The sequence below is a fragment of the Arachis hypogaea genome, chromosome 20 (genome assembly GCF_003086295.3).
Source record: "Arachis hypogaea cultivar Tifrunner chromosome 20, arahy.Tifrunner.gnm2.J5K5, whole genome shotgun sequence".
Classification (NCBI taxonomy): domain Eukaryota; kingdom Viridiplantae; phylum Streptophyta; class Magnoliopsida; order Fabales; family Fabaceae; genus Arachis; species Arachis hypogaea.
In genome coordinates, this window is record NC_092055.1 from 941285 (window position 1) to 967092 (window position 25808).

The window sequence follows — 25808 nt, forward strand, 5'->3', positions numbered from 1 at the left end:
CATTACTTTTAAATTGAACTTAGACTTAGTTAATCATATAAAATAATATTTGTCAAAGTCAATTTAAATAAACCATACATGTGGGTTTTTTTTTGTTCTTAAGCTTAAATATGAAATAGTAAAGAAAAGGAACCGACACTTGACACATGCATTATGTATATATATAGTTGTTGTATTTTGATGATGCTCCTAAGCTTCTTACTTTTTGTCTTCTTACGTTTTTGTTTTCTTTTTTCTCTATACTATACAAAAGAAGAATAAAGCCTCTAATGTTTCAAATTTTGCATGATTGTTATTTTGTATCCAATTACCTAATCACAATTAAAGTTCAGTTGGAATGTCACGGAATGTGTTGACATCTCAACAAGGAAAACAAGTGGAAGATAAAATACCAACAATTCTCTAACTATAAAATATTGCCATTTGTACTATTTATTATTAATATTAATATATAATTTATAATCCTAAACCTAAACCAAATCAAATCAAATTAAGATAAGGCCTTATCACTAATTAATGGGAAACCCTCTAACTAATTTACCGGGTCAAAGAACATATAGCTCACCAACTGAAAGATACGCACACCAGAAAATTAGTCATTAATAATCACCACACTTTTCATTGGCCACAATGCCTCCAACTCAGATTAGACCCCAGAATTTGATAAATTATAATTTCGAATTTCTTAAAATTAGGGGTGTTCAAATCCAAATCGATCCAAATTAAACCGCTCATCTAATCCAATCCAAATTGAAAATCGATTAAAACCGTATTAATTCGGATTTGATTGGATTCTATTTTTTGCAAACCGTTGGATTGGATCGGATTTCGGATCTACTTTTCATAACCGATCCAATCCAATCCAAACCGCACAATGTGCTATAATATTATTATTTTATTATTATATTTACAATTATATTTATAACATGTTCAATTTGTTATACATTTTTCTATTATTCATGTATTATTATTATTTAATAAATATTTTATGTTTAAAATATTATTTATTTATTTATTTTAACTAACCTATAATTTTATTTCTATTGTTATGTTATCGTTGGTTTTTTAAGATATGTTAAGAGTTGTTATGTCATTGTTGATTATTTAAAATTTGAGGTTAAGATTTATTATATGTATTTAATTTTTTTATTTAAAAAACCGCAAATCCAAACCGATCCAAACCGCTTGTAATTGGATCGGATCGGATCGGATTTTCAAAAAAAAGTTCATCCAATCCAAATCGCACCGCATATAAATTAAGCGTTCGAATCGGATGACTTTTTCCCTTAAAACTGAACCAAACTGCACGGCAAATACCCTACTTAAAATTGCCCTTTATTTCATTGAACCATATGTTTTTAATTGTTTTAAAATTTGAATAGAAAAGCATGATTAAGAGAAGAAAATTATGAAGGTTCGCTGGATAATTATTGTTATATAATGTAGCATAATGCCCTACCAAAAACTATATCCATTTTAATGACTGATAAGCATGTGATTTAATGTTAAAATGGGGTTGTATTCATATTATGTTGGGGTCCCTTTTCTAATAATTGTTGACAGAAGTTGAAGGTACGTAATTTCAAACCATATGATATATCATATCATATTATTATTATACTATAAAGAATAGTACTATTTGGCTATTATATCTTACAAGCTACGTTCAATTTATTTACCCCACGTGAAAAGTATCCAAAAAGAGAAATGTCACGAATCATTCTGTATATGCTATACGAAAACGCAAAGTAAATTCTGTTTTATTTTCTGATTGTTAGCTCGGCTGATTTGAACTGAACCTTTATTAAAGCCATAAAAGACTCTTAAATTTCAAGGCTAATGGGTCCATAACTGAATGATTCATATATGTCATAATTTATAGGGGTGTCTATAGATCGGATCATATCCGTAAATCCGCAGTAAATATCCGATCCGTATCCTTTGTGGATCAGATCGTGGATATCTGCTCTACATCCGCGTATCCGATCTGCGGATCCGCAGATTCGCACTATAATAATTAAAAAATAAATAAATATATATATGTTTGGTATTATATTTACTTATTTGTATGTTTTAGTTAGTAATTATTATTTATATATTGTATTATTTTATTTTTGTTATTTAAAAAGAGTTTGATTAAAAATATTTTAGAAATAAATAAGTTTAAAAGTATAAAAGAAATATTTTTATCGAATTCTTTTACATAGAAATATGATTAAAAAGATAAGGTTTAATTATGCGGATATATCCGATATCCGATCCGATTCGATCCACAAATGTGCGGATCGGATCCAACACTAAAAAGTGCGGATATCATATCTGATGGAAATTGTGCGGATCGGATCGAATTTTCGACCATATCCGATCCGCGGACACCCCTAATAATTTAAATATTTTGTAGGCAATAGCAATAATAAAGCTACTAAGAAATGTGCATTTTAAGTAATCAAAAGAGGGTGTCACACCAAATCACTAATTGCCAAGGATAAAGGGTGTGTTCTCCATGTGCCCTTTTGAATAATCCACACTCTGTCAAAACATTCTCTAAGGTAAAATACTTCCATTGTGTTGAGCCTTAAAAAGAGTCTTCATTCATTTTATGCATAATTCATCACATTCTTTACAATGGAAGTCTCAAGCAAGATTCTGAGAAGATCAATCTACACATTCCTTCAAAACTATCATTATTTCACTTCAACAGCAGCATTTCTAGCCATTCCATTCTCACTCTCAATACTCATTTCTTCTTCTTTTTCTTCTGCTTCTTCCTCATCAATCATGCTTCATATATTCAATCACCTCAAGGCTCTATTCTCTGCTGCAGGGTTCCCATCATCATCACAGTTCTTCTCAATTCTCAACCTCAAAGTCTCTCAAACAATCACTTCCTCAATCTTCACCCTTCCATTCACACTCACTTTTCTCCTCATTGCAAAAGCATCAGTAATTCAAGCACTTAGCAATAACCAAAAACCAATCATAACAATTCCACCATCCTTTACTTGTATATTCTCACATTACAAGCCACTTCTACACACTTATTTTCACAACTCTTTCTTTATCCTCTCAGCAAATGCAACTTCCTTTTGCCTTCTTTTCCTGGCCTTCGCCGTCACGGAAGGCCTCGGCTACTCTTCCTCCCTGAGCTGCTCGAGTCTCCTGTCGGCGGCGGGGGCCATTCTCTTCTCGGTGATACTTGCCAATGCACTTGTGATATGCAACATGGCACTCACACTCTCTGGCATGGAGGGAAAAGGTGGATACATGGCGATTCTTAAAGCATGTGTTCTTCTAAGGGGAAGGACATCAATGGCTCTGTTCTTGGCTCTGCCTGCGAATGCAGGGCTGGCAGCCATTGAAGCATTGTTCCAAATAAGGATTGTAAGAAGTTATGAGATTGGTGGGAAGCTGTGGCCTTGGATTGCTTTAGAGGGCATTCTCATCGCTTATTTGTACTCTATTTTCATCATACTTGATACAATTGTGAGCTGCATTTTCTACAAAAGCTGCAAGATAGCAGCATCATTGGTTGATCAAGAAGACCAGAATCTGTTGACTGCTGAATTCACAGGTTACTTGGGGAACAAGAATTTTGACGAGCTACCTTGAGTAACAAGGTAGCATGTTTTTTTTTGTTGGAATTTTCAGATATTCAGAGAGGGAAGAAGGAATTCTTTTTATTCCATCAATTTATTATCATTGTACATTGGATCTTTTACAGTGTGAATAATATATGAAGCCTTCTGTTTATTTATTTATTTATTTCCTTTCATTTTGACTCATCTTCATAATACATCCTCCTAAATAACATTCTTAATTACTTTATTTAGTATTTATGAGGATGTTGTAGAAGATATTTAGGGGATTATACTACTATTATTTAGTGTAATAAGGTGAATAGTTTTAATCAAACAATTGGAAAAGCCTTTATAAACTCATACTATCTGATATAATAATTCAGGCAAACAATTCTGAAGAGTAAACTAGTATAATTGGATAGATACAACACTAATCTGTCTGAATTTTTCACTGTTAAAATCCGTTCAGAGTGCAGGGTACCTATTACACTTTACAAACATCTATAACTTTGGCCTGCTTTTCACTTATATTACAGTTACAGTACAGAGACCTGATTTTCTAATTCTGTTTCTTAATCTGACACCTATACAACATGATCTTAAGTATATCCTACCAAAATCTCTAATTTCTATGTTACATTAGAAAGAATTGGATCCTAAAGTAATGGGGGGGGGGGGGGGGGGGGGTTACAACTTTGTACAAGGTTTCATGGTACTACTGATGAGATGGATTTTGGTGCTTCACAATCCCAAGGCATGAGGCTCTGGTGCAGGAAGGATGAACGCGGAAGCCGATTTCTTCTTCTTACATCCGTCCATCATATTCATTAGCATCTGAAGAACCCGCGCTGATCACCAGAGTGTGGAGCCATAGATGATGATGATCAATGGAATTCTGATTCAACAACATGCCATCAGAGAATCATCTCAGAAGCTCTCAAAGTGGCTAGCTATTTCGCCAGCCTTAAGAGGCCAAATAGACTTGTCCATCTTGGAAAAGGGAGGATACTTTCTTCTCCTTTGCTTTCTCAGCTTTCTTCCATCTCTTTGTCACCCTTTCTTGGTGTCTCCGCATCTATCTCTCTATCGAACTTCCTCGGTGTCTGGCCATCCATGTCGAACTTCCTCGGTGTCTGGCCATCCATGTCAAACTTCCTCGGCGTCTGGCCATCCATGTCTCTATCAAACTTCCTCGGCGTCTGGCCATCTCCCTTTCTTGGCGTCCCGGCTTTAGCCTTCTCCCTCTCCATTTCAGCCTCTTTCTCCGCTTTCTTCTTATCTGCCTCCGCTTGTTTGACATTTTCATCATGTGATTTTCGGAACAGTCTTGTAAAATTCAAGAGAGTAGCAGTAACTGTAATCAATCAACAATGAAATACATACATTAAGCCAAGGCAAACCAAGTCCTCTCATTGATACAAGAACAAGAGTAAGCATTATTACCTTGCTCAAATGGACAGCGAGCTGGATCCTCACCAAAATATAGTGCAAGTGCATCTGCATTTCTACCCTGTCCACACACAAATTACAAAATCTTTATACATGTCCTATGCATTATTCTACTAGTAATGATGGTTTAACCAGATTACCGCTGAAGAATATAGGTTTGTTACAGATTCCACCTCCGACTCCGCTATAGAAAGGAATTCTTTAAGTGTCTGAAAAAGAATTCTTTGTCATCAATTTTATTATATATGATATGATACAATCAAAGACAAAAAGTGACATAAAAGGCTAAACACCTTACGGAAAACATCAGACACGGGGCCATCAGTTTCAGATGCAGCAAGCTCCTGTTTAAGCTTTTCTAATCCCTTGATGAGTGCCTGCATTTCTTCTGCTAACATCTTCAATTGTATCTGCAAAATTTGGTATCCTAATCAATATATATATGTTGCAATTGCATTATCCATGATGTGGATACAAGAGCCAAAAACAAATCATCACCTTAGTGGCTGCTTCCAGGTTAACTAGGTCAAGGTGAAAATCAAGGAGTGATGGAGACTTTTCAGCCAGGACCTGCAGTTTTAAATAAGCATTTTTTGGTAGATGATTCATCCTTTATTGTACTCTGACAAAATTCTTTAGATTATGCATTGCAAACGGAATTTATACCTTGCAAAGATAATGCATCAGTGTCATTTTACCGGTAGTAGCCCGAGTGTCAGTAAGCTTTAAGAGACTATCCAACTTGAACCCAACTGCAGCTCCTGTACCATGCAAATACAAATATTTTCACACCTACTATCAGTTCAATTTGTGATCATGATTGAAATTGGTTCTAGAAGATAGTTAAAGAACATACCCCTTGCAGTGCCTTCATTCAATGTGTTTCCCAAATAAAGAATTTTCTTCATAATCTCCTTCAGTTTAACTGAATTTCGGACCTATTATCAAAGCAAAATGTACCAGTCCACAAAAATACAAGAAAAGAAAAACTTTTATTAATTTTGTAAGCAAATTATCAAGTACCTCATCACAGGCAGAGTTCACAGTGTTTAAACTGCTCTTGAAGTCTTCAGCCTGCATCAAGTGGAAAAAAATAAAGTGAAGTGAAACAAGAAAAACCAAATTGAAAACAAATTCAGGCAAAACACCTTGAGAATCAGCAAACCTGTGTCCCAAACTGAATCTTGAAAGAGAACACTCTTAATTTTGCCTCCACTCTTGGCACTTTCATCAGCTCCATAAAATACTGAAGCATAACAAGAACATGAAAATATTACACAGGCTGGTCCTTAGCTTGAACTAACAAATACCAAAATAGCCTTTTTTATAAGTCAATTTTTGAAGACACAAACACTTGAATCAATTAGCTTATCAATTAACAGAGGAACCTCTTATAAGTTCAATATATGTTCCCCTCAATGAACAATTTTCTTTTCACGATTACTCTATATATAATGATACATTGGTTGAAAGAACTTATTAACACACCTGTTCACATTTTCCTAAAGCCTCCGGGTCACCAGTGTATCCCTAAATAAGCATAATCAAGATGAACCAAAATTAGAAAACAAAATCCAAGGAATTACAAAAGCTAAGCCTTGTCTATAGGCAATGTGATAGTAATAAGAACATCAAATGCCAGAGAAGCAAGATCCCCTCATTGCCATCATAACAAGATCCAAGAAATTATGCATATATTTTTAATAAGGCCATCACCTTCAAAGTTTCCATCTCCTCTTTAGTAGGACAAAATTTGATGAGATTTTCCACCTGATCACCATCTAACACTGCCTCATCCATGGCTAGCACTGCTGCCTGAGAATATGTATTAAACTTGTTAGGAAAGAAAGCGAAAAATGTACTGGAGGGAGCCTATATGAAAAGAATGAGCTTAATTACCATCATGTCAGGAAGTGGCATCTTAACCTTTGTGAGCATAATTTCAGTATTATAGGCCCTTCGTAAATCGATCTTCAATTAAGAGTACAAATACAGAATTGAATAAGTGAAAACCAAACATGAAAAATGAATTTCGAGAGTATTCATATATAGAAGAAGAGAATACCAACTGGACTTTATCAGTTTTGGGTGCAGCAGCTTTGGATTTGGCAGATTTATCAGCAGCTTTTGGAGCACTTGCAGAAAAAAGCTTCTCCAGCTCTGAAACGTCAAACTCTTGTGCACTAAGATTGAATGTAAAACAAACAATTAATACACTATTAAGGAAAGGATATTGAAATTGAAATTATATAGAGAGAGAATGGAAATTCAAATGATTACGTTTGAAGTTCCGCACTTCTTTGCAATTCTTCCCATAAGCTCCCTTGCATTGCCCTGCTAACCTTACTCCAATGCAAAGGCTTAAAGGGGGATCGTCGAGGCATCGCTGTATTACGTGTGAGCCCACGCCCTCTAGCAGCTCCACCACCTCTTCCCAACGGAGGCGGTGGAGGTCCACCACCTGGAGCACTACCAGGAGGCGGAGGTGGGCCTGGGCCACCAACTCCAGGAGGAGGAGGCGGAGGAGGGCCTGGTCCTCGCGGAGGTGCTCCAGGCATTGGAGGAGGTGGAGGCCCTCCGGGCATTCGAGGTGGAGGAGGTGGCGCTCCTGGCATCGGAGGTGGCGGTGGTGCTCCGGGCATTCGAGGTGGAGGTGGTGGCGCTCCGGGCATTCGAGGTGGCGGTGGTGCTCCGGGAATTGAAGAAGGTGGAGGAGGTGGCACTCCGGGCATTGGAGGTGGCGGAGGTGGGCCGCGGCTTCCTGGAAGTGGTGGAGGTGGTGGCGCTCTGGGCATTGGAGGTGGTGGCGCTCCTGACATTGGAGGTGGAGGAGGTGGCGGAGGAGGTGCTGCTCCACGCACTGGAGGTGGCGCTACATGCATCGGAGGCGGCGGAGGTGGTGGTGCTGCATTTACCCGAGGTGGTGGAGGAGGTGTTGCTCCATGCATCTGAGGTGACGCCGCATGCATTGTAGACGGCGGAGGTGGCGGAGGAGGAGGTGGTGCTGCATGCATCGGAGGTGGCGGAGGTGGTGGTGGTGCATGCGGAGGTGGTGGTGCTGAATGCATTGGAGGTGGGGGAGGAGGTGGCGGAGGAGGTGGTGCTGCAGGCATCGGAGGTGGCATAGGTGGTGGTGCCAAATGCATTGGAGGTTGGGGAGGAGGTGGCGGAGGTGGCGGAGGTGGTGGTGCTGAATGCATTGGAGGTGGGGGAGGAGGTGGTGCTGCAGGCATCTGAGGTGGCATAGGTGGTGGTGCCAAATGCATTGGAGGTGGGGGAGGAGGTGGCGGACGTGGCGGAGGTGGTGGTGCTGAATGCATTGGAGGTGGGGGAGGAGGTGGCGGAGGTGGTGGTGCTGAATGCATTGGAGGTGGGGGAGGAGGTGGTGCTGCAGGCATCTGAGGTGGCATAGGTGGTGGTGCCAAATGCATTGGAGGTGGGGGAGGAGGTGGCAGAGGTGGCGGAGGTGGTGGTGCTGAATGCGTTGGAGGTGGGGGAGGAGGTGGCGGAGGTGGTGGTGCTGAATGCATTGGAGGTGGTGTTGTATGATTCGGAGCTGCCGAAGGTGATAGTGCTGCATGCGTGGAAGGTGGTGGAGGAGGTAGTGCTGCAGGCTTCGGAGGTGAGGGAGGAGCACTAGGTGGCGGAGAAGGTGGGGGAGGAGATAGTGCTGCATGCATTGTCAGAGGGGATATAGCATGCATTGGAGGTTGCGGAGGAGTAGGCGGAGGAGTGGGTGGAGGAGAGGGTGATTCATTCATTGGAGGAGGTGGAGGAGGTTGATTTCTATAAATTGGTGGAGGAGGGCGAGGTAGTGGCATGTGTAGTGCTACACTTAACGAAGGAAGTGATGGTGGTGGTGCTGCTGCTTCGTGTGATAGAGGAAGAGCTGGTGGTAGTATAGGTGGTGCACCACTTGATGAAGCAAGTAGTGATGGTAGTGGTGGTGCTCCACTTGATAACGGAGGGGATGGTGGTGTTGATAGTGGTGCATTTGATGGAGGAGCAGGTGGTTCTCCACTTGATGAAGGAAGTGCTGGTGTTGGTGGAGGAGGTTGTGGTATAGGTGGTGCTCCACTTGATGAAGGAAATAGTGGTGGTGGTGTTTCAAGTAATTCATTTAATGGAGAAGAATGTAGTGGTGGCGGTGAAGCCCTACTTGAAATGGGTGGGGGTAGAGGCCGTGGTGGTGGTGGCGGTGGTGGCGGTGGCGGTGGTGGACATGTAATCAAGGGAGATGGAGGTTGTGTTGGTAGACATTCAGGTAAAAGAGGGGGTGGTGGTGGATTACTATCTACATTAGTGAAGGATGGTAAAGTCAAGGATGATGGTGGTAAAGGTGGTGGTGGTGGAATTTGAAACAATGTAGTGGAGGTCGGCAAGGGAAGATGTCTAGGATCTTCTTGTGTAAAAGGAATATAGAGAGGGGAAGATGGAGGAATTGTTGGAACTCCATATTTTGAAAAAGGTGGTGGTAGTGGTGGAGGTGGAGGGGGTGGTGTTGTTAATGATGGTGGTGGTGAATTAGAAAGGGAGACTACATTTGATAATTCCCCAACTACAGATACGGATGGATAAACAGACTTGTCTCTATGGTCAAAAGATGATATTGAAGGGGGTGGGGGTGGGAGAGGAGGAGGAGGAGGAGGAGGAGTTGTTGTAGGTAGTCTACTAGATAGGGGTGGGGGTGGGGGTGGAGGGGGAGGAGGAGGAGGAGGAGGAGGAGTTGTAGGTAGTCTACTAGATGGAGGTGGGGGTGGGGGTGGAGGGGGAGGAGGAGGAGGAGGAGTTGTAGGTAGTCTACTAGATGGAGGTGGGGGTGGGGGTGGGGGTGGAGGCGGAGGGGGAGGAGTTGTAGGTAGTCTACTAGATGGAGGTGGGGGTGGGGGTGGAGGAGGTACTGGCAGAAGTATTGGATTTGAAGTAAGGTGTGGTTCTTGAGTGGTTGACTCAAGAGGTGGGTCTTTAACTGAAGGTGAGGATGACGATGGAGAGGTAGTATCAAGTTCTATATGTTCTAAAGATTTTGAAGTGCTCCTCCCTTTAGGACTTTTCAACTCAGAAAGATGGGAAATACTATGAGACCTTCCTCGAGGACTCGTTGGTACGTAATGGGGGCTTGACGCTGGATAATATACATGCATTGAATCCTGGTAAGAACCCTTGTTACTTGGAATCCACTTAGCTGCTACACTTGCCTTTGCATGCTTTCCCTCGTGACCATGATGTTCAGGGTGACGTTCATGATGTTCCTGATGATGACGTCTTCCCTCAACACCCTGTTGTTCGTGGTGATGCTTTGCCTCAACACCATGTTGTTCGTGGTTATGCTTTGCCTCATCACCATGTTGTTCGTGACTATGTTGTTCATGATGTTTAATCTTTAACTTGGGAGAATGATGCTTCTTTTCAGTAGATGAATGTAGTTTATGATCAGAATGTGACATAGAAAGATCATGCTTTTCCTCCTTTTCATCAAAATTTTTGTGCATAATTGTCACCTCATCTTGCAAATTCATTTTATCTGCAATTGAATTCGACTTAATCTCCACTTCATCGACAACAATGTCTTTAACCTCATGAGGATCCGAATCTGTCATCTCTTGAAACTTGTATTTGACATCATCAATAACAATGTCTTTAACTATGTTAACATCAGATTCTACCCTTCCAACCTCCTGTTGGTGATTCCCATCATCTGAAGTAGAGGCTTGAGAATCGAATTCTACCTTTTTAACCTCTTGTTGGTGACTCCCATCATCTGAAGTAGAGGCTTGAGGATCAGATTCTACCCTTCCAATCTCCTGTTGGTGATTCCCATCATCTGAAATAGAGGCTTGAGGATCGGCTTGAGGATCGGATTCTACCCTTCCAACCTCCTGTTGGTGATTTCCATCATCTGAAATAGAGGCTTGAGGATCGGATTCTACCCTTCCAACCTCCTGTTGGTGATTCCCATCATCTGAAATAGAGGCTATCCTTTCAACTTCCTGTTGGTGATTTCCATCATCTGAAGTAGAGGCTTGAGGATCGAATTCTACCCTTCTAACCTCCTGTTGGTGACTCCCATCATCTGAAGTAGAGGCTTGAGGATCTGAAGAATCTTTCCAAATGTCTATATGACTTCTATCATCACGGACCATAGGAGAACCAAACTCTCCTCTACCTTCAAATGCATCAATTGCATTCGTAAAGATCTCTTCCACTTCATAAAACTCATCAGGTGAATCACTTTCACTGTCATTTACATCTCGACTTACGTTGATTGGGGATAGATTATGTACAAGAGCATAAGCGTCCAAGAAAAGCACCTGATGCAAATACGAGTGTGGTTTTAATGACGATGACATAACATAAAAGTAGTAACAAACTTACAATAAATAAAAGGTAAAATTACCTCTGCTTTAAAGTCCTTGGGGAACTGCTCCTTTGAATCCCACACAATATCAATATCGTCACGACTCAAGATCAATGTGTTTGAGCGAACAAATGCAGTATGAAACATTATTCTAAAAATCATTTCCTCGCCAACTAAATCTTCACTCAAATGTATGCATTCAAGAACAACATCCCCTTGAACACGACAATGGATATCAATTTTCACGAGCGTACATTCTGCCTGTGGTTAAAATTTCTTAGAAGACATGATATCGAATGAATTCTCATCAATTGAAGAATAACATAATTTTACATCACCTGCGGGTAGTGTTGAATGAGGGAACCTGGAGTTTCGAAAAGAATGTTAGAGCTACTATTGGCAGGTCTTGTAGGGTCTGGACCATAGACACGAACAATAGGCCTGCAACCTTCTCCACCATCAAACAATGGAAGGTTTCTGAGGATCAAATAGTCCAAAAGCAAGGGCGTTTCTTGTGGAGGCCACTCAGAACCCAAATGTCTTCTGGAAACATACTGGAGATATCTCAACTGAGAAGGTTGGGGATTCAAAGGAGAAAAGAGTCGTAAGACTTCTCTAGATGCTTGCTTGTACATCATTTCAAGAGTCTTCAACTCCCCTGTATACTGCCCCCTGTACAAAAGAAAGCCTGCTAGCATGAACGCCAAGACAAGCCAACCCCCCCTTTCGCAATGCAATAACACCACGTTATGCTGCCCCTCCACAGACAACCAGCTTTCACTTGATCGGAAGAAATGGTGCACCATCTCCAGAGGGAGTAGCGGACAACCCTCATGTTGCCGAGGGTACTCCATAACCGTCAACATGGCAAATTGTGCCAACACATCTGACATCTGGCTCCGCGTTTCCCGGTCTCTGAAATTGAATACCATGATTGAAGCATCTGTAAAGTATTGATTTTTTAGCTGTGCTACTATTTCCCCTATATAATCTCTGTATGCTTCTTCTTCCAACACATTCGCCGAGAAGCAACAGTCAAATACTGAAAAAAATACATAACAAATATAAGTAACATGCTGCACTATGTAATACAAGAGTTCTATTTTCATTATAACCAGAATCTTAAAAATCCAAAGACCTTAAGTGCATATCAGATAAACTAATTCAAGCTGGCAAATACCTTCTTTAGTTTACTAAAATTTAATTGAAGCAGTTATCTTAGAGCATAAATAAATATAGTTGTCTAGGAACAATAGTCTCACAAAGAAAAAATAAATTGAGTTCGATAACATGCTGATGTGTAATGGTCTTAACTTTAAAGCATATCTTCCAGAATTACCACAACCATGGGGAAGAAACAAAGAAAAAAAGAGAGAGAAGGTTCAGTGGTAACATATTATGGCAATAAAGTAGTTGGTGACCAGAAGAAACAAATATCCACATTCAATATTTTATTTCCATTGAAGTCTTTAACCTATATTCCACTTTAAAGAATGCCTTCCAAAACTACAGCAAAAGAAAGAAAAAAAAAAAAAACCTTCAATGAAGAAAGAGATGGAAGTATAAAACACCACATAAATAAATGTTATAAAGCTGGCACATGGTGGTTACAGGAACAATACAGATTTCATATCAAGATGCAGTAACAAATAGACTAACCATTCTATTTATTCAAGATATATATGACTATCCCCTATTCCAGCATATAAATTCTCATTGGGTTGGATTGCTTAACCACAACCAATAATATCATGCTCGAGAGCCAGCAAATTACAGCCTTAAGACTTTTATCAAAATCTATAACTACAAAGCCACCATGCAAACTGTCATTCCAAACTCTACTATCAGACTGCAAGAATCATTCAATGAATAATTGATGTATCATCATATGTTCTGTAAAGTAGTAGTTAAACCCTTAATTAGTATCCGATTCCAGATGCTATCTATCACACTCTGAAGAACCCCATATCCAGCTTCCCCAAACAGAAGAGGGAATGAATGCAACAAAATTCAATCCATTCCATTCTTAGAAGCACATTATAACAATAGCTCTCAACTCAATGGAACATTAGACTCTGCATTGTAATAACTATAACTACCACATTACCATTTACGTATATAAATCTACATACATATGCATTGTTCCAAAATTAACCAAGAACAAACGTAACGTATCAGAAGGAAATGCATCCAAATAAGAAATTGGAAAAATGTAAGAAGGGGAATGCATGCGTACCAAAGACCCTCTCGGAGATCTCAAGGAGTCGATCCGGCGGCTTCCGGTAGAAGAACTTTTTGAACAGCGCCATGGGATGGCGCTGTTTCTTCCCCTCTGGGATCCAAACCGATCAAAATTCCAATCCCTGAATCCAAAATCAATACTCTGGCATTCTATACGACTCGTTTTCCAAATGAATCGCCCAATCTTGTCCAATTTCTCAATATCGATTATGCAAATTAATCATCCCGTACAAAAAGAAGGTGATTATATTAATTATTGCCAACAAATTCTAGAGAGATATAAATATATACATTTGTAAGTAAAAAAGGGGGTTATGAAAGGGTAATGGAAATGGTGAGAGATGATAAATAATAATTAGAATAATAGAGGAGGAAATTGAAGAAAGATAGTGTTGTAGTGAGAAAGGGGAATAATGATGATATGAGTGAGAAGAAGAAGAAGGAAGTGTGACCTAATGTATGATTTTCAACGACGACGACGACGACGAAGAGGACGAGCTGAGGACGATAACATGCAAAAAATGCATGGAAACGTGAAAGAGGAATTCATGGAACACAATGCAAACTGAAACCGTTTTCTGGTGCGCAAACCAGATACCACCTCACCTGCTCCTTCCTACCTCAGATTCCCTTCCACGTGCCATACAATCAAATATTTAATTATCTTATATAATTATCTTATTTAATTATCTTATATAATTATTCCCTTGCACATGACATTATATACTCGTTCTAACCCTCGTCAACATTACTAGCTATCGTGGTAATTAATAATTTCTTCCTAATATAGCTTCCCTTACCATAAATTGAATAGAAATAACACCTCATATTTCTAACTATACTTTTATTTCACTAAAAAGTCATCTAATATAATAGAAATTTACGTGCAATTATTTTATGTAAAATTAATAGTTATAAATCATTAAATAATAATTTAGTCAAATATAATAAATTATCTAATAATTTTTAACTATTAATTTTATATAAAAATAATATTGATCTAGTTGAGAGTTCGAATTCTACTTTGTGCATGTAGCGTTTTATTGATGACATATCACTTAGTCAACACAAAACGTGTGGCCCTGTAACTAAAATGTTGGACTTTCTCAAACGTCTACCTTGATATTTATTATTGCCTATAATTCTTTCTTTCTTTCATGGTGAAACTATAGAGAGTATCTATAATCTAATCATGGGTTTATCACCAAATTATATCCCTCTATAATTACAAATAAAGAATATGATAGAAGTTGGTAAAAGTCACAAATTACAATTACAGTGTGAAGTGTTGGGGAAGAATACATAATCCAAGTTCAATAACAAATTAAAATAGACATATTCGACTTCTCAACCCTAAGGTCCTTAATGTATATTTTTTTCATTTATATTATAGTATTTACTATTAAAAAATATTGGCTAACAATAGGCATGAAAAAGGAAAAAAAAAACAGGGGGACCAAAGCCAAATACAAAAGCTGAAACACATTATTATAAAAGCATACGTCTATATACTTTGTGTTGCGGCACAGCCCATCTGGCCGCGTGGCCGACCCGATCGGCACGCTCCTTTGCCGGATCCGGGCGACTGCTCAGTGGGGCACCACGCGCCTGGGCATCGATCCGAATGCCTTTCCTCCTGGGAGCTAACTCACCTGACAACAGCTGGCAGGGGAAATTTCGCGGAAGGTGGGTCTGCCCATGAGGGACCCACTTCTCCGCCACTTCCACACCCACTGACTTGAGCGTCGGAATGTCCTTGCAGGTGGCACCCCCTTCAACTCCAGGAGTGCTCGGAAAGTCAGCTGCTCACGCTTCTCAGGATCCAGGTCTAGGCTGGGACCCACCTTCACACCCAACAAGCAGCTCTAAACCGTTCGGTAACAAACCTACCGAACACTTTGTAGTATGTAGTGATTAAATGGTATATGTTATTTATAAAATATTCCTATTTCAATATTGTCTCGTGTCATCAACTGAAATAACTGAAATAGATCGACAATCGAGTTGCGGTTTATCCTGCATGTAGGTCAAATTTAAGCTCAAGCTAGTTAAGATCTTACAAGTTATAATCTTTCGCGTGAAATTTTGGTTATCTTCAACTTTTTCATTTAAATCATCTAAAATGGCAATCCTAAAAACATGAGAAAACAGCAGTTTCCAATATATATTAGGATATTAGTAGAATTATGTATCCTTGCTCACTAGGAGTTCCCAGATAATGAAATTACTATATCTGATTCATTTTGGAGCCAAAAATGGCTACATCAGAACCTCAAGCCAGTCACGGCAACTGAAATATATACAAATGCCAGACAAGACTTGAAATTAGATAACAATTAACAATGGCTAATTATAAGAAGGGAGAAGAACTTAAATCATACAGAAAATTTTCATCTATAACCTAAACTAAATGAATAAAATGACCAAAAATCGGATGTTTTAAGTTGATTTGAAAATGCCATGTTCCTCAATTTGTTAGAGTCTCCCAGCTTCCTGGTAACAAATCATGGAGCTAAATACTCCGAGTTAGAACGATTTTGTTGTTCATTTGCTGCTTTTAGCAGTGCAGTTGGAGGATTGGAGATTGCCTTCTTTATATCTAACTTTGCATTTACTTCCCATGCTTCTTAGCTGCAATCGAGGGATCACAGATTATCAAGAAATGCCACACTTCAGTTCTTCTTAAGAGTGGTTTCATTTATGTCAAGTCAAATTATTAGCTTTGGAATAGTATAGTTTGCTTATATTCTTTTTGTCATTTCTAGTCTAAGCACAAAAATGGCAGTAATTATACCAGTAGCTTCTTTCAAAGGTAAAAAGGCAGTTATATACCTCTTTGAAACCATGATCTTCGAACTGTGCGTCGGATATGACGCTCATGTTTTTCTAAGAGCTCATCAACTGTGTGCATCTGAGATAGAAGGGGTCCGGAATATTCAACCTTCTCTCCTTGATCCTGAAAACTCTGTAAGGATGAAATCAAATTAGAATAATGTCTATGCAAGGATAAAATAAAAATGGCGCATCATTCAAGAGTTTGATACAAGCAAGGCAAAGCACAGTGAGGGAAACTACCATAAAATTGAAACATGTTTTATAACATAGATAAAGTGCAACTTACCAGATTACTTCTCTTCGATGCTGAATCTTCTCTATGATAAAGTGCCATAGATAGTTCTTGCGAATGGTACTCATCGGAAGCATCAAATGAATCTGGGCGATCAAACCTATTCCACGGATTCTGCATTGAAATCTTAGATAAGTCAAGTAGGTCGCTGCCCCTAGAGTTGGTGCGCCTCCCAGAAGACTCCTTACTTTCCTGGTTTCTGTTATCCAAATTATTCCTTGATTTTAGTGTAGAAGTTTCTGACAGGTTGAAAATATGTCCTCTCGAAATAGTTCGACAGTGGGATCGAATTGAAGTGTCATCTTTACGACTTTTTGCCCATGCAAAGCCACTTGATGATGAAACTTGTAATGGCCCAGAAAAGGGAATATCTTCTTGAGATGAATTCTTCATATGGGAAGCATCTTCAAGTTTACCACTAGCTGGCTTTTGTTCCTCCTCACCTGTGTTAGCCTTTTGTTCTTGAAGGATGGAAACAGATCTACCATTGACCTTTTGGGAAGCTTGAGTTTGACTTGCCAAATCCTATAATAGCAATGCTAAGTCAGAATTAATTTAACTACCAGACCTTTCCTGCAATCAATGTGTATTTAAGAAGAAACATAATAACGTAAGAAATCAAGAAATACCTCTGCTGGAGTTAGTTTATTGAATCCAAGGGACTTTCTTGATGGCTTTCTTTTTTCAGTTCCACGAGCTCGTCCAGTGACCTTTTTCCTGAAAGTTCATCACAATATGATTTCATTATTAAAACATATACAAATAATGCTCAAAGGGAATGGAAATCGCAAAGCATGAACTTTGTTCGATGTATCTGCTGATATCCAAGCACTGTAGCAGACTTGATCAAAGTGAAATGCACATGCAGATATTCTCGTATACCATATAAGAGATAATCCAGAAGCATTAGAGGAAATATGATCAACTAAACCATTGTTTACCAATAACTATAATGAAGATCAGTGATCAGTTCTCACCTTGACTCCTCTCTGTGTTTTGCATCAATTTCCTTGCTAGGCGGGTACGTCGGCAAGCTTGATGGCTCACATGCATGAGGTTTTGTTTTGAAATACTGAAAGTAGTAGAAGAATTTGAAATCATCTTTCCAAAAATTAGTGTCATAAACACAGTAGATGCATAATGAATAGTTTTATATTTAGGACTAACAGCAGGGAAAAAAGATAACGTGTGCAGATAAAACAAAAAAGTTCAGACAATCAATAAACCAGGAATTTCCAACAAAAATAAAATCAGGCTACCTCTGATGAGAGAGCAGATGCGGCAGTCCCACGCTTGTATGGTTCAACGGAAAGAAGAGTTTGCAGCAGATTTACACTGGAAGAAGGCAAATCTTTAAAGGACTGTCGGAGGCAACTATCATATGCTTGTTGTGGCTTAAACAAAGTCGCATGAGGAAGTCTGGTCTTTTTCCAGTATTCATCAGGCGGGGAGCCACAAAGCTTGAAGATTTTGTGCAATTGTTCAACCTGTATGTGTAACGATGACAATGTGTAAGATTCTCAGAAGAACAGTTCAAACATAGCTTGGGAATTGTCAATCATAATTGATTCATTTTATTAAACTTAATATGCTTAGCATTCATCTCATTTTATTAAACTTAATATGATCAGCATTCATCTGACCCAACTTATATTTGATCAGATCCAATCCAATATTTCTCTTTAATTGCCCTACATTATTTATAAGCATCAATCAATGAGATCAATGATGCAACCAAACAAGCTTTATACCAAAGATGTCCAATACCAAAGCTGCTAGATATCATGAAGTTATGGTAAAAAAATAAAAAAAAAATAAAGTACCTAACCATCAAGTAACTTCTATAAAAAAATAATGGTCTTTAGGCCAAAAGAGAATATTTACAACTTTGTGAACTGATGAAATCTTATAGCCCCTTGCTGGCAATACTTCTTTGCACTTGTAAAAGTAGGTCCAAAATGTTAAAAGGAATCTTATCGGACAAACTCAAGCATTCTTACCTTGAGGGTTGAGGGGTTGTCATATTGTTGTTGTTGTTTTTGTTTTATATCTTTTTATACAATGGCTGAATGGTAAAACTGATGTAAGCTTTTAAGTTTAACAAAGAATCCATTCTATTAAGTTTGCCATCTTCTAGTAACATCTATCAACATAGCGACACTGCTATACTATGCATCATTATAAAATGGGAATTCACATATTTTGAAAGAGCTTGGTACCTCTGTTCTCCCCTGAAGTATAGGTTTCCCAACAAGTAGCTCAGCGAAAACGCAGCCAACACTCCAGAGATCAACAGAAGGGCCATAATCCGTTGAACCCAGCAAAAGCTCCGGCGGCCGATACCACAAAGTGACAACTCGACTGGTGAGGGGATGCCTGTAGGCAGAACTGGAGAAGTTGGCCAATCCAAAATCAGCCACCTTGAGTATCCCTTCATTATTCACCAGAAGATTGGATCCCTTGATATCCCGGTGCATGACACCCCTGGAATGGCAATGCTGGAGACCAGACAACAACTGCTTCATATAGCACTTAATCTGCACACCAAAAATAACCTCCTCCGTCAAACAACTGTAACTACTAAACCTTAGCTACACAATTGTAAATCACATCATAGTATCATCAATTGCTGCAGAATGCAGCTGATTCTGTTAATGCTACAAAGAAATTACAATGAGAAATTCACAATTAGGAAAAAGCAGACCTGAGGTTCGGTAAATTTGACCTGAGGACTTGACAAGAGGCCCGTGATGTCATGCTCCATGTACTCAAAAACAAGGTATATGCTGCATGATAACCTGGAAGTGATCAAGCCCTGCAGCTTTATGATGTTGGGATGATGAAGCCTCCTCAGAATGGTTATCTCCCGCGCCATAAACCGAACACTCTCCGGCTCGAAATTGTCGAACCGGACCTTCTTTAACGCCACTATCTTCCCCGTCTCAAGCTCCCTCGCCCTGAACACGCTGCTATAAGTACCCTGACCAATCTATTCACCAAAAAAAAGCTCAACATTCAAATTTCAGGATAATAAACCATAATTGAGGCCAGTTTTGTATGTTATCATGTGTGGACCTTCTCGAGTTTCTCGAATGCGTCGGCGCGGAGGGGAATCCAGCCGTGGATGGCTTCTCCGGCGACGGCGCTTAGCCAGGCAGGCCAACCGGCGGCGACGTGCTCTCCCTCGACGTACTTGTGGAGGTTTCCGAGCCTGAAGCTGAGGGATTCGCAGGCAGTAGAACTGGTCCTACCTGACTCGCCCAACTCACTCCGAGTCAGAACAGACGAGTCAGTCCTCTCGTTGTTCTTGTTGTTGGTGTCGGAAAAGTCGGCGGCATTGGGGCGGAAGGCCCCGGAGTGGTCGATGGCAGGCGTGACGGAGACCGCCTGCTTGGAGCTGACGCATCCCATAAGGAATTCCGGTCGGGTCGGGTCTGGTTCTGGTTCACTCAGAAGAAGAAGAATGTAGACTTTTTTTTGTTGTGTGTTTACTTAATTGACACCGCCTTGTGCGACAATTGCGGTAGAGAAGAGAGAACCCCCTCTTTATAAAAGGCGAAAACTCAGGTGCAGTCCACTTTACGAAAGTTGATGCCTCAAAATTATTAGATAATTTAATTAATTTGACTAAATTTTTATTTAACAATTCTCAAATATTAATTTCATGTGAAATCAACTTCACCTGAAATAAAAATCCTACGCTTTTAATTTCCATATTTATAAAATAAATAAATAAATACCATTTCTATTTGTTTTATTAGATTGGGTAAATATCGTTAGAGTTGGAAAGGAGCGAAATCAGCGGAGACATAGAAGAATAATGGGAGCACAATTTGCATGGCGGCAGAGGCAGCAGCACCATTGCTATTTTACAATTAAAAACTCCTAACCTCCATTTTGCAAAACCGCGTGCCACCTCACCCATTATCTAATATGTTTGACCAAAAACAATATCACAATTATTATTATATATATACATCTAAGTTTGACTAAAGTCAGTAATAAAAGCATTTTAAAATGTTTGTATTTTGTATAATCAAAATAAATTAATCGAAAACAATATTAAATAAAATAAATTCTGACATTTTTTTTACTTTCTTAAGTTATGATCTCTGTATTTGGTTTCATTTGCAATGTTCACTAACCATGAATTTAAAATTTGAATGTGTTTCTGTTCATACTTCATACACCACCCTTTCCTTTACGAGGCGAGCACAGGTAGCGGATATTTGATTACTCGTCTAAACTCCAAACTTGAATTGAATTAATTAAATTGGTTCTGAAATTTACGGGTAATCGGATTTAACTCGAACCAAACCAATGATTATTGTTAGTGATTGGTTCGGATATCGATTTTGGGGGTGCGGAATCCGAACTAACCCGCGAATCCGATCATATATTAATTAAATAAAGAAAAATAAAAATATATATATAACTTTTCCATTAGACAATGATTATTCATTATTAATATGTTTGGATTTTAATGAGTTTAGTTTTTTAATGTATTTAGTGTTTAACATGTTTGGATTATTTCTATTGATATTACATGTTTATTATACTTGTTGAAATTTTAAGATAAAAATTTGGTTTTTTTTTTATGAATTTCAAAATCATCGGGTACCCAATTATCCGAACCGAATCAATCCGTTCTTAATTGGTTTGGTTTGGTTCGGATATATTTACAAAAAAATGCAAATCCGAACCAAACTGAACCAATTATATTTGATCGATTCGATTCTAATTTTATTATAAATCCAAACCAAACCGACCCGTGCTCACCCTAGTTTCCTGCCACCTAAGATATAGATTAATAGCTACACTTTGTCATTGTAATTATGTCAGTGATATAACAAATTAAATATATTTTCATTTTCATTTTTGTTCATCTTTTAATGTTCTAATTTAACCAAAATATTTTAAAGTTATGTACCCAAAAGGTGACATGGGATTGGCACGCGAAGGAGGGTACACAATGCAAACTAAAGAAGCATGGCACAAATTAAACAAGACAATATATATAGTAATGTCACCTACAGAATCAAACAACACCACAACACTTTACAATTATTTTGCAGTAAGCTCATGCATCTTGATCGTGACATATCTTATATATTCTTTTTATAAACAATAAACTACTAAAATCGTACTCGAAATTTTACTATATTAATAAAAATAATCCAAAAAAAAAATATTGACGACGAATAAATCTTTAAGAATTTTAAGAATGTAACAAAAATAACCAGATAAAATATATATATTCTCAAAAAATATTTTAATTTAATTTTTGTAAGTATTAATAGAAAAATATTTTTTCTCATATCTAAAATTTAATGATTTTACATTAAATAATTATTTTTTTACTTTTATTCTGTGAACAACCAAAATTTTTTAGGAAATGAAATGAATCTAAAGATCAATTTTTTTTCTAAATTTTTTACATATACTTTCTAACTATTTATTCAAATTCACAAGTTATTTACTAATTAAATATAAAAGTTCTTTGCTGTTATAAAAAAATATTATATTTTTTTGTCATGCTTTTTAAATCATTGAATTATTTGTTGCTTGTATTGTTTAGAATTATTTATATTATAAGAATGAGCTTTTGATTGTTATTTTTGATAGTTTAACTGTTTACTAATTAAATACACCTTACTATAAACTAATAATGCCACCTTTAGCAGTTAAAAAAAATGGTACAAAGTATATGAAAAATTTCAAGTGTATCAGGAAACACCGGTATTCCAGTTGTTTTAACCGTTGATTTTAATTAATATATATTATATATATTTTTTATAATTCAAATCAACGGTTAAAATAACTGGAACATCGGTATTTTCAGTACACCTGAAACTCTTCCCAAAGTATATATGTATTGGGGTAATATTTATATAGATGTTAAAGAAAGAAAAGGAAAAGGCAAAATAAAAGGAAAAGGGTCATGGTGAGGTATGGATCACATTTCCCTTTCTAGATCTTCTTTTATAACCTCTCCACTCCAACTTGGGTTTATGGTTTAATTTCTCCCCACCTCTGACATTTTTCTCTTTACTTTCATCACTCTTGTGGCCCATGCATTATTATTGAATTTGATTTTGAAAGCTAAAAATAATAATGGGACAAGCATCTCTATGCTTTATATTTTTCTTCAATTCTTGGTTTGCCACTACTCTACAATGAGAGAGAGAATACATATTATATAGTAGTCTAATTCTCCCATGAATGATGTTGAAATAAATACGTGATTTAATTTATTTTTAATGTGTATTTATATTTCAATATGTATTTTATATTTATAACTGACGTTGGTGGTAGGGTCGTCAAAATTAGCCAAACTTATCGCGTCAACCCATTTAATCATTTAAATAGGCGGACTTTGTTTATAAAATTAAACCCGTTTAAATTTTAGGCTAAACGGACTGAGCCCGATTAACCCCAAAAAAATGACTGGTTAAACGAGCTAGCCCACAGGCTAAACAGGTGGCCCATTTATTTTTTTTTACATTTTTCAAAAAAAAGTAGTACTTTTAGCCGATATTTCTTCTGATCCGAACTGAAAATCCGACCCATCAAATAAAAAATAGTATTGTTTAAAGATTTTTGACCTAAAAGTGATATTTTTTGTCAAAATATTTTTTAAAAAATAAAATAAAAAATAAACGGGCTGGCTCGTTTAACCCATCAAACTGACCATAACAGTCCGGGCTGAAAAATTATGATTCGCAAATAAAGCAAGCTTAAACGGTTAACCTATTTAATCCACGAACTTAACAGACCAAACTTAAATAAGTCAGACTAACCCATTTAACAGCCTTAGTTAATGGCTGATTTTAGTATACACGTAATATAAATATATAATCATGTTAAAATTGACCATGTGCTTATGGTTACGAGGTTATTTCACTTTCTTGTAGAGAAAGTTTTTCGGAGAGTGGGTACAAAAAGGATATTGAACATATTGATTAGGGTTGAAATAAAGGAATCAAGCCTCTAAAATAAATGAATTAGTAAAGTAAGAAATTAGTTTATTTTAAATTAAGATAGTAGAATTTATAAATGATAGAAGTTATAACTTTAATAGTGATCAATCTTTTACTTTATCATTTTATCAATCTCTTAATTTTAAAAAATTCAAATTCAAAATAAAACACATTGAATTAGATTATGTAACTATTATTTTAAAAAAAATTAAAATTATCAAAACTAAAATATTTACTATTGATAATATAGTAGTGACTATTTTTTTAATTATAAAAAAGTAAATCACTAGTTATAAATGTACTCTATTTCTACAAATGGGAATTAACCCCCATATAATAATATGATTAGAAGACAAGGTTATCTACTATCATCATATACTATACCTCATGAATAATTAATTATATTATGTGGCACTATTTGTGTTGGGGACTTAACTAACCAAAAATGTTGTCATGTTCTTTTAACATCATAAAGTTTTTCCTAATTAGTAGTACTAATGAAAGTGCAAAAGTATATATATGCAATTAATATTTTATAATCTCAAAAACTAATGATCAATTTTCCTTCGTTTGTTAAGATGAGATTTTTTTGACAGAGTAAGTTATTATTATTATTTTTTTTTTCACGATATTTTTTAATCCAACTGGCTAAAGGCTAATCCGACCTGATATTATATTTTATCTTTGAATCATGTTTGTCTCTACCAACACTTTCGTCCCACTTTAACAGCTACCTAATGCGAAAGATGACATCATCAACTCGGTTGGAAGAAAAAAGCTTTGTTTGTTTTATGAATATGAGATAAGAGTGAATGTGGATCGGATCGGATCGGATCGGATATGGTCAAAATTTCAATTCGATCTGCACTAAAATTATCGGTTCGAATCGGATTTAATATCCGCGGTTTTTAAGGTCGGATCAGATATCGGACATATCCACAAAACATAAAAATATTTTTAAAAGTTTATTTTTATTAAAAATATATCAATAAAATTCTTTTTTTTTATTCTTTTAAATATATTTATTTACTCTTAAAATAATATTATACTTTTATTAAATAATAAATTAAAATAATACAATATATATGATAATTATTAGTTGAAATAAAACATAAAAAGAATATTTACTTATTTATTTCTTTATTTTTGCGGATACGCGGATATGCAGTTAGCAACACAAAATCCGCAATTCGATCCGATTAGTGTGTAGATCTGATCTGATCCGATCCGAAAGCATTGCGGATTAGATCCATATTCGCAATTTTTGGATCAAATTCTGATAAATACCGCGGATATGCGGATCGAATCCGATCCATGAACCACCTATCAATATGAGCTGCTATTTTTAATTCAAAGTACATCACCTCATTATCTTTTCTCCCCTTTTGTAGGAGAAAAAGCTATTTTGTTTTTACTAATAATGGCTGTAATTATTATTGTTCATACTGACTTTCCATTCAAATGACGTACCAGTTTCACAACCAATATGCTTTTATTTTTATTTTTTTTTTGTGACTAACCAATATGCTTTAATTAAGATGTTAATTTCTGTTTCTAATTAAAAAGTCAAAGTGTTTCAATATATTCATGGATTTATCAAAATTTCGCTAATAGAACCAATAAAATAGTTTATTATTTAACTTATCCATAACTGATGCCCTTAATTATAATATTTATTAGCAAGGCTCAAACTTTAGTTAGATAATAATACGTTTAAGCATGTTGCAATTAGAGCAACTCCAATGTTAACTTCTGACATATGGAGACTTAATTACCATTGGAGTGAAAAGGAAAAGAGGGCTCTTCACGGGAATCAAGATTGAGAATCCCTCTAAACAGGGACTTGCAACAACCAATAAAATCATGTCATGTGGTAAGTTAATAAAAAAAATAAAAAATATATTAAATATATATATTAAATACTTATATATCTATTTAATTAATTATTTATATTAATTATTTAATAATTAGTTATATTAAATTATAATTAATATAAATAATTATGTTAAATCAATATCAAATATTATTTATATTGTTATATTAAATCATAATTAATTAAATTTATTTTACATAAA

At 36.9% G+C, this 25808-nt stretch overlaps 4 protein-coding genes across 4 annotated transcripts; 1 reads left to right on the top strand and 3 right to left on the bottom strand.

Annotated features, from left to right (window-relative positions):
* The first annotated feature begins 2485 nt into the window (after positions 1 to 2485).
* Positions 2486 to 3754, top strand: LOC112784103 (uncharacterized). The gene has a single exon (XM_025827220.3). The coding sequence runs from the start codon at positions 2626 to 2628 to the stop codon at positions 3607 to 3609; it is 984 nt and encodes a 327-aa protein (XP_025683005.1). The 5' UTR covers positions 2486 to 2625; the 3' UTR covers positions 3610 to 3754.
* A 244-nt stretch (positions 3755 to 3998) lies between these two features.
* Positions 3999 to 11532, bottom strand: LOC112783432 (uncharacterized). The gene is made up of 16 exons (XM_029296279.2): positions 11425 to 11532; positions 10113 to 11338; positions 7308 to 9695; positions 7093 to 7210; positions 6927 to 6998; positions 6744 to 6842; positions 6516 to 6557; positions 6193 to 6273; positions 6051 to 6101; positions 5884 to 5965; positions 5694 to 5788; positions 5526 to 5597; positions 5321 to 5437; positions 5168 to 5236; positions 5022 to 5088; positions 3999 to 4932 (listed from the first exon to the last, which is right to left on the bottom strand). Exons 1-16 carry the CDS (start codon positions 11530 to 11532, stop codon positions 4607 to 4609), a joined length of 5013 nt encoding a protein of 1670 aa, XP_029152112.2. The 3' UTR covers positions 3999 to 4606.
* A 182-nt stretch (positions 11533 to 11714) lies between these two features.
* LOC140182739 (formin-like protein 20) lies at positions 11715 to 13694 on the bottom strand. Its single transcript, XM_072230041.1, has 2 exons — positions 13622 to 13694; positions 11715 to 12427 (listed from the first exon to the last, which is right to left on the bottom strand). Exons 1-2 carry the CDS (start codon positions 13692 to 13694, stop codon positions 11715 to 11717), a joined length of 786 nt encoding a protein of 261 aa, XP_072086142.1.
* A 2072-nt stretch (positions 13695 to 15766) lies between these two features.
* Positions 15767 to 20693, bottom strand: LOC112783055 (protein IMPAIRED IN BABA-INDUCED STERILITY 1). Its single transcript, XM_025825799.3, has 9 exons — positions 19829 to 20693; positions 19458 to 19742; positions 18973 to 19290; positions 18013 to 18240; positions 17731 to 17825; positions 17383 to 17470; positions 16748 to 17278; positions 16459 to 16591; positions 15767 to 16257 (listed from the first exon to the last, which is right to left on the bottom strand). The coding sequence occupies exons 1-9, from the start codon at positions 20162 to 20164 to the stop codon at positions 16238 to 16240; spliced, it is 2034 nt and encodes a 677-aa protein (XP_025681584.1). The 5' UTR covers positions 20165 to 20693; the 3' UTR covers positions 15767 to 16237.
* Positions 20694 to 25808: the final 5115 nt, after the last annotated feature.

Bases quoted from the DNA above. Each gene is read 5' to 3' on its own strand.
- LOC112783055 (XM_025825799.3), bottom strand. From the start codon at position 20,164: ATGGGATGCGTCAGCTCCAAGCAGGCGGTCTCCGTCACGCCTGCCATC. The intron at 17,826-18,012 runs GTAGCCTGATTT...TACTACTTTCAG, and splicing joins CATCTGCTCTCTCATCAGAG to TATTTCAAAACAAAACCTCA. The intron at 17,471-17,730 runs GTGAGAACTGAT...ATGAACTTTCAG, and splicing joins AAACACAGAGAGGAGTCAAG to GAAAAAGGTCACTGGACGAG.
- LOC112784103 (XM_025827220.3), top strand. From the start codon at position 2,626: ATGGAAGTCTCAAGCAAGATTCTGAGAAGATCAATCTACACATTCCTT.
- LOC140182739 (XM_072230041.1), bottom strand. From the start codon at position 13,694: ATGGCGCTGTTCAAAAAGTTCTTCTACCGGAAGCCGCCGGATCGACTC. The intron at 12,428-13,621 runs GTACGCATGCAT...TATTTTTTTCAG, and splicing joins GATCTCCGAGAGGGTCTTTG to TATTTGACTGTTGCTTCTCG.
- LOC112783432 (XM_029296279.2), bottom strand. From the start codon at position 11,532: ATGTTTCATACTGCATTTGTTCGCTCAAACACATTGATCTTGAGTCGT. The intron at 11,339-11,424 runs GTAATTTTACCT...TATTTGCATCAG, and splicing joins CCAAGGACTTTAAAGCAGAG to GTGCTTTTCTTGGACGCTTA. The intron at 6,102-6,192 runs GTTTGCTGATTC...CACTTGATGCAG, and splicing joins AGATTCAGTTTGGGACACAG to GCTGAAGACTTCAAGAGCAG.